This window comes from Pelodiscus sinensis, chromosome 11, assembly GCF_049634645.1.
Source record: "Pelodiscus sinensis isolate JC-2024 chromosome 11, ASM4963464v1, whole genome shotgun sequence".
In the NCBI taxonomy this organism is placed as follows: domain Eukaryota; kingdom Metazoa; phylum Chordata; order Testudines; family Trionychidae; genus Pelodiscus; species Pelodiscus sinensis.
This window is the reverse complement of record NC_134721.1, coordinates 50145293-50163504: the sequence shown is the minus strand read 5'-3', so window position 1 is coordinate 50163504 and position 18212 is coordinate 50145293. Positions and strand designations below refer to the sequence as shown.

General features: G+C 41.6%; 1 protein-coding gene across 11 annotated transcripts in view; it reads left to right on the top strand.

The window, feature by feature from the left end:
- PTPDC1 (protein tyrosine phosphatase domain containing 1) overlaps nucleotides 1–18212 on the top strand; it is a 49793-nt gene that overhangs the window by 28434 nt on the left and 3147 nt on the right. For 8 of the 11 annotated variants that reach the window (XM_075939685.1, XM_075939690.1, XM_006125835.4 and 5 more), the window contains 7 exons: nucleotides 4702–4873; nucleotides 5670–5750; nucleotides 5954–6072; nucleotides 6828–6965; nucleotides 9380–10587; nucleotides 12855–13040; nucleotides 16253–16363. In XM_075939685.1, the coding sequence (XP_075795800.1) occupies nucleotides 4702–4873; nucleotides 5670–5750; nucleotides 5954–6072; nucleotides 6828–6965; nucleotides 9380–10587; nucleotides 12855–13040; nucleotides 16253–16363 (2015 nt within the window). Of the gene's footprint in view, nucleotides 1–2688; nucleotides 4128–4701; nucleotides 4874–5669; nucleotides 5751–5953; nucleotides 6073–6827; nucleotides 6966–9379; nucleotides 10588–12854; nucleotides 13041–16252; nucleotides 16364–18212 lie in introns of those variants that run through there. The other 3 variants (XM_075939692.1, XM_075939691.1, XM_075939686.1) reach the window with 3 other exon arrangements.

Below are 18212 nucleotides of genomic sequence, written 5' to 3'. Positions count from 1 at the left end.
TTTTCTTTAATATGCCTTTTAAAAGAAAGTTTAGATGAGTTTTAAAAAGGAATCCCTGCTCTCTGTCCCTTCCCCACCCCCCCAAAAAGCCATATATATCCGTTATGGCTAGGTGGTGGGGATAATGTGTGTGTACATGCAGTACAAATAATTCATTGTGTTATTCAAACATGACTATGACCAGTTACCACCTTGACATGCTTTTCTTCCCTTTAGCTCTCTTGTGATAAAATTCTTGTGACCGAGGATGGTGCCATCTTTGGTTTTTGGAAATTGCTTAGACATCATGGGGTACCACAAAAATAATAAATATTAAAAATTGTATGGGCGATAATATTCTCGCTACATTGCGTGCCTGCACTGCTGCGCACAAAAAATTCTTCCCCCACCCACCTCCTCTGGAGAGCTGCGTGGCAGATGGCTGCTCTGGTGGGTGGGGCTAGCTGAGACAGTGTGGTGAGGGAGCCGCTGGGGCTGGGACGTGACGTGTGGCATTGGGTGGGCCTTCTCTGGTGGCCAGGGCTGCTACATGGGCGGGGGGGCGGGGGGAACGGGACCTGTTCTGGTGATGTTCTGGTGGCTGGGGCCAGGAATGGGACCTGCCGCTTGGGGGGGGGGGGCAAGGTCTGCTCCAGTGGCTGGGAATGGGACCTGCCACATGGTGAGTGTGAGGGGGCGGGGTTTCTGCTCTACTGGATAGTAACATTGTGTGTGTTAATAAATTGGGTGACACAGTGGCACACATCCAAACCAGTGCACATGACCTCAGTATTGGTGCACAAGCCAAAACTCATCCCGATCATGGTTGGAAAATCCTAGAGGGAACACTGGCAATAATTATGATTCACACATTTGGCTGAATACTTCCAAGAGGCATGGAAGTCAATAAGGGTGATTGCATTCAGCATTTTGCACACCTCAGTCTCATCCACTGCTGGCTCCGCTATAACTTTCTTGCATGTGACATATATTGGAGAAAAATGTTGCTGACTTATGAAGATTCATACAGAATTAAATCTAAGAAAGCAAAATCACTGATGAGCTAAAGTTTGATATATTCTCTGGATGTGGCCAGCATTTGAACCATCTCTAAAACAGACCCGTTAATCACAAATGATACTTAAACCTCAGCACTCGTGCATTATCCAGACAAAAATAACTCCTAAAATTTCAAACATCAGGACAGCTACAAGTAGTCGTTGGCAACAGATCCAGCAATTAAACAAACAAAAAAAAAAGCCTATGATCACCCGATAACAGACACCCCAGAAACTTGCCTTAGCAGCCGTTCAGGTCTAGAATGCTGCTTAATTCAAAGTGCTTGTTTTTCTTTTTTGAACATGTCAGATTTAGAAAAAGGGCTTGTAGGCAGCAGCTGTACGGTGGCGTGTGATTAGTTGAGGAGAGCATGGTTTGGTAGCAGACATGCATGGACAACAGCTAAGGAGCAGGCCTCAATACTTCCTCTCACCCCTGATATGAGCATTTGGGTTGGATCAGGGTAGCAAAGGTTCTTGGGCAACAGCAGCAGCCAAGGGAGCAGATTTTAGACGTTCCTCTTCCCTCCTGCCATCACTGGCAAGTGGTAGGCCTGGGAACAGCATCAAACCTCTCTGTGAGTCCTTACTAGCCAAGTGGTACATCTGTTCAAATTCCAGTCATGTCCTTCTTGTCTGTACCTAAAAGAGAGAGATCATTTCCTGACATTTTAAAACTAGAAAAAGCCACTTTTTATTTACAGGCAGTCCCCGACTTACGCGGATCCGACTTATGTTGGATCCGCACTTACGAATGGGGCTTTCTCGCCCTGGAGATCGAGGTGGCGGATTGCTGCCTGCGAGCTCCGGGGCGAGAAAGCCCCGTTCGTAAGCTGCTCCCGGTGCCCCTGGTCTGCTGGAGACCATCTCCAGCAGACCAGGGGCACCGGGACTGAAGCCGCAGCAGTGGCGGGTTCCCAGGCTTCTAAGGCTTTGCCAGAGCAAAGCCTCAGAAGCGCGGGAACCCGCCGCTGCTGCGGCTTCGCTCCCGGTGCCTGTGGTCTGCTGGGGACCGTCCCCAGCAGACCACAGGCACCGGGACTGAAGCCGCAGCCGCTGCGGGGTCCCTTGCCTCTGAGACTATGCCAGAGCGAAGCCTCAGAGGCGCGGCACCCCGCTGCCTCTGCGGCTCTGCTCCCCGTGTCCCTGGTCTGCTGGGGGGGGGGGGGGCGCAGCTAGTGTGCCCCCCCCAGCAGACCAGGCTTTTGTTGTGGACCCTGGGGCAGAGCAGCTGGGGCGCTGCCGATTGGTCCTGCAGCGCCGCTCTGGGCACTACTGGATCAACCCGGCAGCACCTCAGCTGCTCTGCCCCAGGTCCTGATTCAGCTGCTGCTGGTCAGTTTCAGCAGTGGCTGAATCAGGACGCCTGGGGCAGAGCAGCTGGGGTGCTGCTGGGTTGGTCCAGTAGCGCCAAGGAGCGAGGAGCGGTGCTACTGGAGCATCCCAGCAGCACCCCAGCTGCTCTGCCCCAGGTGTCCCCAAGTCAGCCGCTGCTGAAACTGACCAGCGCTGACTACAGGAAGCCCGAGGCAGAGTTGCTCTGCCCCAGGCTTCCTGGAATCAGCCGCTGATCAGTTTCAGCAGCAGCTGACTTGGGGAGCTTGGGGTTCTTAAGTTGAATCTGTATGTAAGTCAGAACTGGCGGTCAGTTTCAGCAGCGGCTGAATCTGGACGCCAGTTCCGACTTACATACAGATTCAACTTAAGAACAAACCTACAGTCCCTATCTTGTACGTAACCCGGGGACTGCCTGTACTTGGGTTCATCATGAAAGTTCAACTTCGGGAGGTATCGATTTCTGTGGGTACATACACAAGTCCCAGTGACATCAGATGGAAATCACATACCTGGACTGAGAGCCCTCAGAGAGAGCACAACAGGAGTAACATACTTATTAAGTCAGGTTATACTGATTTTTCTTCTGTCTTTTCTTTTCTCTATTTTGCCCTTCAAGATCTACAAGTTGCACTCTAACAGAATTGACAAGACAACTATTATTTTAAATTGTTTTTACAATCCTTACTCCAGGCAAGTGAAGGTTGCACCCTGTGATTTTTGAGATTGCCATAATCTTTCTGGCCAGCATGGAAGAAAAGGTGGAGGCAGTTCATAGCCCCATAACTACCTCTTCTACCTTTTGAAGCTTTGAACAATCAAATAATATGGCTACATCTCCCAGTAGTCTGCTTTACCTCAATCCAGTAGAGCCAAGAGGCATAGTTAATCAAAAGCTCTGCCCTGAAAAAAATAAACCTTTTGTTTTCAATAACAAACTGTGTTTTGTTAGTGGATATATATGGTCCACGATTGAGCAGGCTGCAATTCATCATGTATTGAATTTCAATAGCAACACACTAATTCCAATCATTACAGAACTAACAGTGCATTTTAGAGCAGCTAAGTGGAGGAGAAAAGGTGGTAATGGACTGACAAACTAATCAGTGGGGGAGTACTTACAGATTTCTAGGAAAGCAGTGCTCAAAATACATTTTGATTGTATTTTGGTATATAATATACTGTGTAGTGTGTGCTGAATGTACAATAATTGCAATTTACTGAAATATTCATTTTGTTTATGGAAAATTTCTCCAGTCCAGTTGCAGAATTATCTACTTGAAATGCAGCTATTCTCATCATCAGTGAAACAGTTTGTCCCAAGCAGAATCAATTCATATAGAATTTAGCTGCCACAAGGGTAGCTGGCATCAGTAGCTTCATTGTTTGTTACTATGGAGATTGCTCAGCCTATCCTGACTAGCTGTTAGATCATACAGAAAGATACATGTTTCTGTGTAACTTCGGCATTGAGCAAGTTGGATTTCAGATCCAGTTTGTTTTCTACAGCATTTGTAAAGTGTTGCAAAGGGTGAATAATCATGGAGGGTTCACCTAGGAGGCGCTCAGCTGTCAATATTTTTAGCAACTTTTTTCAGGGTCGGAGGCATTCTTCCTCTGATCCCCTTCTCCGCATACTCCAGCGACGCCGGAGCTCAGTTGTAGAGGTGCTCTCATCATCTACACACCGCGTTATGGTGGCCATATCATCTGTAAGCCCTGAAGAGCTGAATGCAACTTTTCCTGAGAAAAAAAGTGAAGTATTTCTAGATGATTGCCAAAAATCATACTTGGGTTTTATAGCTATGATGTACTAACTTTGTTCTGATGTTCAGAAGTATATAAGCATGTATAAATATTTCAAAATTATTTTATAGTAATTGTTTTATTATAGTATGTGTCGTATTTACTGATGTCTTACTCGGGGTTTAATTTGTACTTTATTTTTAACATGCAGAGCATTTCAGTTTGACACCTTGGTTTCAGAAAGTAATGAAAACAAAAGATAGCTTAACGTATCTTTGTGCAGGCATGCTCTACATTTCTAGATAAAAGGTGACATTTCCTTCATCAGGGAGGGTATCACATATCTATAATTTCATTAAGAAGAAAATCAAGCTGATGTCATGATTAACAGTACTAATATAAGCTTCGGCATTAATATAAGCAAAGAATGGGATATTTCCTGAGAATCCTTGCTACTTAAATCTCTTGAAAAATAGTTAATATACTATATTCTTGTAATTTAATAACCTAAAATGCTGTGTTACATTTAGGGTAGTGATGATAATTTGCTAATCCTATTTACTGTTTGTGTGTGTGTTTGTAGGAAATTCAAGGCGTCCAACTGCAAAATATACTAAAGTAGGGGAACGCCTTCGCCATGTCATTCCTGGCCATATGCAGTGTTCAATGGCATGTGGTGGACGTGCTTGCAAGTATGAAAACCCAGCTCGATGGAGTGTCCAAGAGCAAGCCATTAAAGGACTTTACTCTTCTTGGTAATATGTAACACTCACAGTTAAGCTTAGTGAAACTATTAGCTATGTTAGAGAATTTAAGGTAGTACATTTATATTGTATTTTTCTATGAAATATAGACTACCAAGTTACATACGGTGTGTACTGGAATAAAAGGTCAGTTATCAATTAATACTTAGCAGTAAGCCATAAAGGCCTTTATACAAAACTCATTGAAGTTAATGAAAGACTTTCATTGCCTTCAGTGGGCATTGGTTCAGATCCAAAATAATAAATGCCTGTCAACATGTTACATGACTGTTCTGAACTATAGAAGTTTGCCCTGAAATTTAAATATAGCTAAGTTAAAATATGTTCATGAGTTTAGATTAAAATTAATCAAAACATGTTAATGAAGATAATAAGTATAGATTCAATTAAAGCATTTTTCAATACTGTATGGTCATTGGAATGTATTTTAAAATTAATATTGACATTTTGTAAAAATTAGTTAAGAAGAAACATATAAAATGTCTTTGAATAGGAACACAGAAATTATGGTCTGGGTGCCATCTACTGAAGTTTTAATAATGTGCTCATTACTATGATATCTGAGCACCTCTAATAATGGTATATTGTTATGTAACTTAATTGTTTCAGTGGAATTTATAAAGCATGTCATTTAACTGATGAAAGAATTTTCAAAAAAAAGTTATAAATGCACTTTGCTAATTACAGGTAGCTTCCTGATAATGAAAACCAACTATATATTTTGGTAGTTTACCCAGGAAATCATCACAATGAAATATCCATCCAAATTATTAATTTATTTTTTCAGGATAACAGATAACATATTGGCCATGGCTCGACCCTCAACAGAAGTTATTGAGAAGTATAATCTTATTGAACAGTTTCAAAGGTAATGAATTGCTCTAGATCTTACTAATTCCTGATCCATTTTTCCACTCCTACTTAGATTTGCATTGTTGGTAAAGGTTCTTTCCTTTTGGCAATATACAGATAACAATCCATTCTGTACTTAGGAGATATGTATGATTTAGAAAATAAGGGTTAATGAAGTTATGGCTGAATATAATGTGACTGTTCTGTTCCTTGCTTAAGATGTGACATAAAAACAGTAATTAACCTTCAGCGTCCTGGGGAGCATGCTAGCTGCGGGAATCCACTGGAACAAGAGAGTGGCTTTACCTACCTTCCTGAAGCTTTCATGGAGGATGGAAGTAAGTTCACGCCTGCTGCTTTACCTCATTAATTATCAAGTACAGTTCATGCAGCTTTTCTGACAGTTTTTGTATTAAGAGGAGTTATATAAGGAACACTATACACAATATAAAACTAAAATCCAACTTTGTGTCATACATTGTTCCCCCTCTCGTTCTACCATTAGAGGAATATGGTTGATAAATTTCAGTGGATTGATCAGCTACAGTAAATAGAAGACTATGCCTGGTAAAAAAGATAAGTGGGAACTGAGATGAATAATATAGAACATATTAAATGTGTTTCAGACATGATTGTGAGTCATGTCGCACTTTTCAAAATGTCTGTCTCTTTTGATTTGAAGAGTTTTGTATCAGCAATATCTTTATTTTCTCATACTACACTGAGATGAAAAGGGTATCTGCACTAGAATTTCAAGAGCCATTGAATTAAGATGTGCTTTTATGCCCAAACAGAGTGTTACTCTTTTCCTATATATAGCTCAGTAATTTTAGTATGAATCACTCAGTTTTGTTATATCTTTTCCATTCCAGCTGATCTTTAGTCTGAAACATCTTAACTACCTCAGCATGTCCATGAAATTCTCACAGCAAGCTCTCTCTGAAATGTGAAAATAATTTCTTTTGAACAAATATATCTCATTAGTTCTAGTAGGGTTGTTTTTTAAAAAAATATTTTGGTAGCCATTTCATTTCTGCACACAGAACAAACGCTTTAACATTGTGTACTAAAGAAAATTCTCTCCTTTTTTTAGTTTATTTTTATAATTTTGGATGGAAGGATTATGGCGTGGCATCTCTCACTACTATACTGGATATGGTAAAAGTGATGGCTTTTGCCTTGCAGGAAGGGAGGGTAGCTGTTCATTGTCATGCAGGACTTGGCCGAACAGGTATGGGTTCACCTTCAAAAATTAGTGTTAAGATATTTTCTATGGGTGCAAAGTAATGACACATACACCATTATAGGTTTATTTAAATTGTTTGTCACTCTGAGTAAAGTGTTTCAGTGTTAGTAAAAATGAGTCTCTCTGCCACAGGCAGTAAGTGAACAAGTTAACAGATATGAGCTGTGTGCCTAATGGTTAGAGAAATTTTGAATGCATGTAACAATCTCTCAGCAATACTGAAACTAGACATCCTCTTCACCTAGACAACTGCTATTCCACATAGTCTCCAATGAAGAAAATAATTTACCTTGAGCTTTTCTGGTCTTGACTCTTATTGTAATTTTATCCTCACCCCCTGAATTTAAGACTTTGTTCTTCAGAACTTTTTTCTTTTGGGCATGAGGATGTCAAAGGTTGGACATATTTGGGAAAGCATCAGAAGTATGTGTCTCTATCTGTCCCCATCTCTGCAGCAGCCATCATTGCTCCCTGTAGGTATAAGGAGTTTGAAAATGAGGCAGCTATGCTGAAAACACAGTTGAGAGAAAAACAAGGGGTTTTTTTAAACTGTGAAGGGAAACTAGGGTTAAAAATTATAACCACTCAGATAGCTTTCAACAAAGAAGCTAAGGAGAGATTATTAAAGGGGAATCCCTCCCCCCTAAATTTTAGATTCCCTCTGTCTTCCATTGAGTAGCCACTTCAATTTCAATCCTCTTTTAGCTACAGAGTGGCAGCAATGGCTGACCTATGTCAAAGTAAAATGGCTAGAAAGGAGATCTGTGAAACACCTGCAGGTCTTAAATCCTCGCAGCTAGAAAAAGAGGTCTCATTCTGGAGGTCTGAGATACAAATAGCTGCATATGCAAGAAATAATAAAATAGCTAGGGTGAGAGAGAGAAAAAAATCCAACTGAGGCTTCAGGAGCCTCTTAGAGAACAGGGAAAGCAAAAAGCCATGTACTGTGGCCTACCAGTCTAATTTGTGATAGTGATTGATGCTTCTACATTTTGTATAATTTAGATTCATGAATTAGCATCCACATGCAGCAATTAGAGAAAATGTGCTTTTCTTAGGTATGCTCTTAGCACAAAGTATACCCCTGAGTTATGCATATAGAATCTCCCCTGTAAGGACTACTCTTGAAATCAGTGGGAATCTACTTCATTGGGAGATGAGTGAGGTTCCATGTTTTCTGAGAAGCCCACACTCTCAAGGCTATTGCCTATGTTAATTTCTTATTTCATTTGGAAAGATTTCTGCACTCATCTTTGGGTACATGTACAAAATTGAAATAATATATAAGCTAGAACATAAAAGGCTAGAAACAGTGCATCATCCCAAATCCATACATTAATGGTTCCCTCCTACTACATAGTGCTACTTCTGATCCATCTATTCCCCAAAAGCTTGGAACAGAAAACTAATTTTGGAGTATGATTTAAAAGCTAACATTCTGCGGGGCCAAAAGTGGAAGTGAGTTCCAGAGAACCCTTCACTGAAAATGCGCTGCCTCTAGTATCTTTGCAGTTAGAGCGTGGAAGAGTTGTCTAACATGCCTCTATCTCTGCTTCCATGATATCACATGTAAAGCCAGGGAGTCTTACATACTGAGTGACCAAACCATTTGCTTCAGTATCCTTTTACTGATGGATAAACTAACAGAGGAAGTCAAGTTTAATTATTTCCCACTGTATCTAGCAGGTATAAGAGCAACTTGGGCAGCCAGCAGCAACAAGGGAAACATAAGAGACTGGAAAGTGGTTCAGAGTCAGGGGAAGAAAAGCAGCAAAAGGAAAATTATATGATACAAGAATGGTCAGTGTTGGCCATCTGGGATATTACCAGTAACCTAGTACTAAAGCAGTTCTGTCTTCTCGAGACTTGTTCTTAGGGTGTGTCTAGACTACCTAGTTTTGTCGACAAAAGTGGACATTTGTCGACAAAACAATACCAGCGTCTACACTACCGCGGAGTTCTGTCGACATAACGTCGACAGAACTCCGCGGTTTTGTCGACGCTAGTATACCTCATTTTACGAGGCATAACACTTTCTGTCGACAGAATTCTGTCGACAGAAGGTGTTATTGCCTGTAACACTGCGTCCAGACTACGGAGTTCTGTCGACAAAGCGGCTTGCTTTGTCGACAGAACTCCATGTGTCTGGACGCAAATTGTCGACGGAAGTTTTGTCGACAGTATCTGTCGACAAAACTTCCGTTGACAAAATGCGGTAGTCTAGACGTACCCTTACTGTACTCTGGTGTTTGTATTATGATACAAAAATTGCATATACCCTTATGGTTAGACAATAGCACACTATGAAATGAACATAAAGCTTGTATCCTAGTGTGTATTAATTTTTATTTTATAATGTATGTATTAATATGTTAACCATTTGTTCTTAATTTTTCTAGGTGTTTTAATAGCTTGTTACTTAGTTTTTGCAACAAGAATGACTGCAGATCAAGCAATTCTTTTTGTTAGAGCAAAAAGGCCTAATTCTATTCAAACTAGAGGACAGTTATTGTGTGTAAGAGAGTTTGCTCAATTTTTGATTCCTCTAAGAAATGTGTTTGCTTGCTGCGAGCCCAAAGTACATGCAGTTACTCTGTCCCAGTATCTGATCCGTCAGAGACATCTGCTCCATGGTTATGAGAGTAGACATCTCAAATATGTGCCAAAACTGATTCATTTAGTTTGCAAACTGCTGTTGGACTTGGCTGAAAACAGGCAAGTGATAGAAGAGGAGTTGTTAGATATGCCAGATCTCTCATCTGAAATTGAAGAGACTGTTTCTCAGTTGGACACTACACAACTAGATAAAGAGTTAACAAGACAGAACAGTGACACATCAGAGCCATTCTCCCACTCAGTAGTGGGAAATGTCATGTTTGAGAACCAGGATTCTGTTTTCTCCCATGAACACAAATATGATCCTCTCTGGAAGAGGCGGAATATTGAAAGCCTTCAGCCTTTGACTCATTCAAAAAGACGTCTAAGCTACAGTGACTCAGATTTAAGGAGAACTGCATTTCTCTTGGAACAAGGAGAAACTCCATGGACAGTGCCTGCACAAGTACCACTCTTTGACAAACTTAAGCAGCAGAACAGTAGGGAACATTTTCTCTCTGCAGTCAGTCAGACTCCTCAGCTGGATTTAAACAAAGACGCCTTAGTTCGTAGTACATTTATTTTCTGGAGTCAAGGTAAATTCAATTTAGATGGACAAAACAATTTCTATAGAAGAAAATCTCCAAAAGAAGTGCAGCGTAGTAAAACTTTTTCCTCAGGTTTTGAACATGTACACAATGACAGGGAAGCAAGAACACCAAAATGTAGTTTTGCAAAGGAAATTGACTACAGAAAGGCGCGAGAGACTAATGCCTTTGGCAGAAGAATTTGTGCATCTGAGGACTCTGATAATTCTGCTCTAGAAGAAGAAGAATCATCTATTGGATATGAAAGTCAAGATAGTAAAGATTTATTGGAAGCAGTTCCACACATTGTTTTGCAATCTGAATTAAGTCTGGAGGCACGAAGAGTTTTGGCAGCTAAAGCCCTTGCAAATCTTAATGAATTTATGGGAGAGGAGGAAGTGAAAGACAAGGTAGAAATGTGGCAGGTATTACTTTTTCTAAAACCTTATTCAATAGAGTATATAATATTACATGTATATTTAAAGTATAAACAGCAGCAAAAATTCCACTACTAGCTTGTGAGTGAGTCTCTGACACCTGTATAAAGTATACATCTAAAGGACACGATTGCATGCTCATTAAACTGAAGGTTGCATTTAGTAGATGAGAGAGAACCGCCTTTCCAGAGGCGTAGCAGCAGGAGGTGCTCCTTCCACAGGAGTGAGTACTGTTCCTTCGCTGGTCTGGGAGCAATAGATTGTAGCTTGGCATTCAAGCCCAGATCCTCCAGGCCACTGTTATCCAAACCATTTGAAAAGGCTGTTTCCTAGGCAAGTGCTCTGATATTGAAATTGTCAGTCACCTAAATAAAAGGCTCTTGCTGCAATGGAAATATCATATGATTGGAGACCTGAGGTTTGACAAAACAATTCAAAGAAGCCCTAGCAAACTACCACTTTGGTGGTAACATCTGACAGAAAAGTAGAGTATGTATTTATTTTTATTCAGTCACTTTAAAAACAGTTTAGTAGCTATGGTCAAAACATTGTTGGTAACATAAAAGTGCCTTGAGATTTTAGGTTCGAACCAGGTCTTCTCACAGCTAAGCAACAGGATTTTGTGTGCCAATGAACACAAGAATTCAGTGGCAATTTAACAGCTTAAAATAATCCAAAAACCCATATCCTCCTGGACACATTTGATTTGAAAGAATCAAAAGCTGTTTCAATTATATGCCAGATATAATTGGAGAGCACTGACTGTGCTATATACTATTCATAACGATGTGTAGTCCTTAGAGACTATCAAAAATATATATAATATCATGAGCTTTCATGGGCAACCCCTCCTCCCCCCACACACACACTTCTTCAGATGAGCTAGAGTGGGGAATAAAGGTGTACTATTCATATTAGGAATGTAAAATCCTGTTTAAAATGTTAACCAGTTAAAGTATATGTGTAACCCTCTCTGGGGCATCTGGTGTTGGCCACTGTCGGTAGACAGGATACTGGGCTAGAAGGACCTTTGGTCTGACCCAGTACGGCCGTTCTTATGTTCTATGTTCTTATGTTCTAACCGGTTAACTGGCCTATAGCATCGTGCCACAGATGGAGGGCCACTGGAGCAGCCTACGGTACAGTGGGCCTGGCCAGGCTGGAGCAGCATGGATGGGCCCACCATGACATAGGCTGCTTCAGCCATGCCCGGATGAGCCCACCATGCTTCAGGTGGAGTCAGGCTGGAGGCAGATGCTTCCCAGGTATCGGGTTTATCATTTACATCTTTCATTCATGTTCCCCTCAGGTCTAAAGAGTGCAAGCTGTGGATTAATGTTGACAATTTTGTAAAAGGGCAGTGTGATGGGGTTAACAAGAGCCTGAGAGGCCAGTGAGGTTACCTGGCATCTGGAAGAGGGAGGGTCAGAAGTAATTAAGAGTGAAGCCCAGTTGGGGAAGGGCTACACTGTAAAGCCAGGAGGGATAGGAGAAGGGAGCTGCAGTCACTCCCTGGAATGAGGGGAGTTGTCAGGGACAAGGAGAGTAACCCTGAGATTGTGCCCTGGAGTAAGAAATCTAACAAGAGTTTCAAAGCAGGCGGTGTAACACCAGGAGTAGAGTTGGCTCCGGTGGTAAAACCAGAAACAGGCAAGAGGCTGGATAGGAGGGAGCCAGCAACTGTGACAGGGACTGATTAGACCTGGATTGCTGGGTTTAGGGTCTCTGGGCTGGAATCCAGTGTAATGCATAGGCCTCAGCTCCCCTGCCAGTTTCTGGTATAGTGGCTCTTGAGCCCTAAGCAGGGGTTGAGGACTGTGTTCCACTATTTGATCTGAGGAAGTGGGTCTGGCCCACGAAAGCTCATCACCTAATAAACCATCTTGTTAGTCTTTAAAGTGTTACGGAGTCCTGTCTTTTGTGTTCAAAAGGCATTTGCACAGTGGTGCTGTTGGACTTTGTAACCCTGGGAAGGGGAGGACTAAACATGACCTAGCTGGAGGGCCAACTTACCAGAAGAAAGAATATCGTAGAGTGAGCAGAAAGGGGCATTGAATGCTGAGAGAGCTACTCTCCCCAATTCTAGGCAGGGGGAAGTGCATTAACAATGAGTGTGAACGCCATTACAGGAGGAAATATGTTTATGGGGCTGATAAATGTATCTTTTGTGTATGAACACAAATCTAACAAGTGCTGCAAAAAGCAAAGAAAATCTGAGGAGAAGTAAATAGATGGTGCATTTTTATTTTTGTTAGAAAGAACTGAATTCTCGAGATGGAGCTTGGGATAGAATTTGTGCCGAGCGAGATCCTTTTGTCCTTTGCAACTTGATGTGGTCCTGGATAGAGCAACTAAAAGAACCTGTTATAACCAAAGAGGATATTGACGTGTTGTCAAAAAAATGCACAGAATCACCAGAAACACTTAACTTACTAGAAAAGGTAAACACTGTATATGTCAATTCATTTTACTGAAAAGTACAGTTTATTAACTCAAGCTTTGCAGCAGTGAACCTTAAACAAGGAATTTACATTTTTAAAAGGTAGCTTGCAATAAAACACATTTTAAGCTCTGTAAAAATCAAAATGAAAATGTACCTTGATAGGTTACAGGAAATTTTAATCAATGCTTAGATGCTCTGGTAATGGGTGCTTTAGAAAAATCCAAAGATAGATAGAATCTTAGAGCTCTAGTCAATAGAAGCTTGATTTACATGTGTGCTAGCTGGAGGTATCACCGCCCACTGCAGCTTGAAATCCAGAGAGACAAAAGGCAAGAAAGCCTTTCCCTTTAGTTTTTCCTAACACTAGATCTGATAACAGTGCCTAATATTGACCACATTATAGCCCTGTGCATCTTCAAAGAGCTGTGCAAACATCTAATCCTGCAGCACTGAAGTGTGAGGGACTGAAAAGTCCAAGTAATAAATGCTTCAGAAGCCTGGTCAAGTTCCATTACATAAATGAAAGCTTTGGCTTTTCTTATTCTCAGATCCTGATGGGAAATAAGTCATTCTGCTGTGAGTGACACATTTGCATGATGCTTTCTCTAAAGGAGTAAATCAGCACTGGGGAACCTTTTTTGGGTCGGGGGCTGCTGACGCACAGGGGGCTGGTGGCTGTGGGGAGGCAGGGAGGGCTAGAGTGCCAGTGCAGGCTCCTAAATGCTGGGGGAGGCCCTAAGCCTCGGGGGCCAGATCCAGACAATCCAGGGGCCGCGTCTGACCCCTGAGCCTTAGGTTGCCCACCGTTGGGGTAAATAAATCCTCTTCGACCTTTTCCAGAACATTTCCTGATAGGGTTTGGGTTCTAGATTTCTCAGACACATCTTCCAGTCCTGTGGGTGTTCTTTTTGGGTCTGGATCATTTGTGTAGAAAGTAGGGCACGTGCTAAGACCCCCCTCAGTTCACAGCTGCACATTTCCTCAGGCAGCAGGTGACGATTGCCTTCTCTGCAGTTACCACTTCCATGACATTCAGCTTCTCTCAGTTCGAGGTTTTGAAATGTCAAGCTTCTTCCTGACCTAAGTTCACCAGGATTTTATTATTTTAGCCAAATAAAAGATAAAGTAATGGCTTGATATGTGAAGGCAAACGACCATAAACATTCTGTTTATCTTACTACGTATTAGTTATTGTAGAATGTATGATTGCCCTTAAAGCTGCTTGCACAAGTGAAGATTGGTCCCCCCAGATCTACTGGGGGACCTCATATAGAAGAAGGGATCAGCTGCCTTCAGGTCACCATTTCCCTCATTCACCCAGACATTCTTTCTGGTACCATGAACACACCCTTGTGGGGCTTGTGATGCACGCTGGAAAGGGAGCTTGCCAGGACCGGGATGTTAATTGAGGAGAAAGGCTTAGGAGTATATGCTTCCTTGGGCCCTTCAGTCTTTCTTAGGAAATGATATACAGTCTGGAGCTGTATAATTTTAGGCTCTTTCACAACATAGGTTCCATCAGTCAGAGGGTAGAGTTAAGTGGACAGCTGTGGGCAGGAGAGTCCACAGTAGTGAGTCTTGGAGTTGTACTGTCAAAGGGTGGGGCTTGGGAAACCTTGGGGGAAAATAGTCTGTGCATGGACAGCCCTGACCTCCTACAAGTCTCAGAGGATCCATGGGGTGTATGTCCTGGGACTACCCACATTCTGCAGGAGAACTGTTAGAATAGTTTACCCCAGGTGTGAGCTCAGTTGCAAGAAACGACTGAAAGTTCATAAAGTGTCACAATAGCCTGCCACAATAAATGTTGGAAAAAAGGTGCAAAGGGGAGACAAACTGAATTAGGCCAAACAAAAAGGCCTAATGAAACTACTCAAGAATTGTGTTAAGATCATGTCTCAGGCATGGGACTAGATATCAGTGAACCAAAACTAGTGTGTTGGAAATTAAGCCTAATTAACGAGGGGAAACTGGGAGGATGAATTTGTCTACCCATCATACTCTGGAATTCTTAAAAGATTTTGAGGGAGCATTGGGATGGACATGAATGGTGGCTGACTGAAAGTGGAAGGAGTGAGGTTCATCATGATCATGTCTGTAATTCCCACCCTCTCCTGGAATACCAGGATCCAGCATGACATCATTGTGCCCCCTTCAGCCTAATCCTAAGGGATGTTCTGATCATACTGGCCAGAGGGGGGGAGCAAGATGACATTGCCACTGCCATTGTCTCTGGCTAAAGCCCAAATGCTCCCTGCAATGTGAGACTGTCATCCTCCCTCAGTCCCTTTGTGTGTCCTTTTCCTTCCACTCCTTGTTTTGTTTCGTTCCTATCTCGTTCCTTTTTCTTTCTGTTTAATAAAAGCCTGAGTTAGGTGGTCAAGAGTGTGTATTCTGCAATATTCCTATAAGCCTGTGGCCAGAAAGAGGCACCTAAAAGCAATTTCCTGAACAGCCCAATGCTAGTTCAAGTCTACCAGGTCTCAGAGTGGCTAGTGAGGCCATGTGCTGTGGCCTTTATTTTTTCCCGCAGGAAGAATACAAACAAAAGTCAGCCCCAGTGACAGAGTTTGTGTTTTCTGTCTTTTCTGTTCTTTTCTCTTCCCTCTCGTGTGTGTTTTATTTTGTTTATTAGGAAATGGAATCAGGATAACAACAACCACTCCAATCCCTCCCCACAACTTCTCTCCCTCCCACCCCAAAGGACAGTTGCTATCACTTTTTTTTTAACATTATCTTAAAAGACTTTGAACATGGGGTGGGGGGGGGTCTTTGTAAAGATTTTCTACAATTAAAGGGATGCCATTAAAATGAAAGCCTTAATAGTTTACATTTCACATCCTGTAATGGGTTTTCCTTTTTTGGAGGTATCTTAAGTGATGTATCTGCCATGATCCTAAGCAGGTTCAGGTCTCTGTATACCAAACCTTGAACCTTGTTTGAAAGTGTTTAATATTGGACAGTGACATATTTTGCTTCTTTGGGCCCCATATAGTTCGTCAACATTTACACTACAGCACCTCTCTTCCCATCATGATTGAAAAATTATGTAAGAACTCGGAAGGATAATCCTTGTGGAATTTATTTCCCTGGATTTTATTTCAAGACAGTGTGATGTGTGCTATAGTTCTCGGAGTACTTGTAACAATTTAAATGTTTTCCTTGAAAATGTTTCCTTTTCAATAACTTTCTATTTCTTTTACCCACTAGGAACAATATCATACTATTCTTTGTATTATAAATTGTGTAGTGAGTTTGCAGACAATACCAGCTGATGTGGAGGATGCCTTATTTAACCGGGCCATTAAAGCTTTTACCAAGGCAAGTAACAACTCTCCCATGAAACTGGCTGTGTTGTAGATTATGGAGGATGAAGCAATAGTCTTAGTCAAAAATGTTAGTAATTCATTAATAGTGGTTATACTGACATCTGTTTCAAAGTATAAAAGTTTTGTCATAGCAGTCCTCCCCAAGCACAGGTCAGTGGTGGGTGCTGAGCATCTCTGAAGTAAAAATAGTGCCTTCAAACAGTGTCTTCTCTCTTCTCAGGCATAATTTTTAAGTCTTCCTAGGCTGCTTCCACTTGCTAGAAGTTGAAGTTAGACTACTTCAAACATAAAGAAGACGCTTTTAACTGTGAGGATAATTAGCCACTGGAACATCTTATCCAGGCATATGGTAGATTCTTCAGCACTTGGAGTCTTTATATCAGGACTGGATGGCTTTCTAAAAGAGATGATGCATTTAAACCATTAGCTGTTGGGCTCAGTTCAGGAGTTACTGGGTGAAATTAATTACCCAGGTTATTCAGGACAGACGAATGTCCCTTACAGCCATAAATCCATGACTTTGGACTCTGCAAAAAAGATGCTGTCTACTGAGCATTCTGTTAGGAATATTCATTCCTCAATATCAGTCTAAACTGATCGTATGCACAATCATAGGCATGAGCCTGGAACAGTTTAGTCAGTAACATCTTTCAGAGCTGTCTATGTGCCCTGTACAGCATAGTACCCACTCCTGCAGGCATAAAGAGCAGAGTAGTTCCAGCCACCGCTTGGTTTCTAATTACTGCCTGTGACAAGATAGGAACCATCTGCTTCCTCATAGGTTCTTAAATATAATGTTGTTGTATGTTATCGTTTGGGGGGGGGTTGTATTTTTTGGGGGAAAAAAACTTTTATGAGTCTTCCCCAGTACTGAGGTGGAGGTTTACATGGCTAAGACTACCTCCAGACTTAAAAATCTGTCCTGCTTTTTAGGTAGCTACATACATAAAGGATGAACATATTAAATACCTTTTCTGTTTAGGAGAGTCACATATTCCAGACAAATGTTCAATTTGCTAATCTTTTTCTGATCAAATCTTTGTCATGTTTGTCCTAAAATGTTTGAAGCAAAAGTCAAATCAGTGAAGAGCATTTTGGACTCTGAAGGCCCTTCTTGAAAACAATTTGCTGCTTTAAAACCAGTCTGTTACTTTCTGCTATCAGAAACACTATTCTGAGACCCAATAGGAGTTGTTTCTAAGAGATCTTCTGCAAGTCAGAAATATGCTGAGCCATCTCTTTAGTTCATTCTGCAAATGCTCTTGCCTGAGGTAAGAAGGATGAGAGATCTTCAGATGGTGTTCTACTGCTTATTATTGGCCAAGAAGTGATCTAATATTCATCAATCTGCCTTCTTTTAAAACTAGTTGGTTCCACGCATCTTCAAGGTCTACGAATCTTACTCTGTTTGCTTCAGTACCATGTTGTCTCTCTGGCAACCAATACCTCTTCTTAATATCAATGTGACAGGTACTGTCTGCCACAGATTTTTTTAGTATTGTATATTAATAAGAAGATTCTATATGTCGAGACTTTCAACTGGTATTGTTGAGATTTGTTCGGCTCACCTTGGTACCAATTCCTTTCGCAATGCAGGCAGCTTTCAGAAATTCTCCAATCATAGTGATCACTCCAGAATCAGTCTCCTCAGTTGGCTGTTTCTCCAGTATCTACAGAATCTTAAGTCCCTTCTGCTACTGGAACTGATGGTCCCTGTGATCATCATCTGTGTTACCAATATCTGTTTCTCAGATATGAGGATCTGGATCTCTGCAGCCTGTGAAAACACCCCTGGAGGAGTTCTACTTTTCTGCCTCTTTGTCTCATGATGGTAGAAGCCT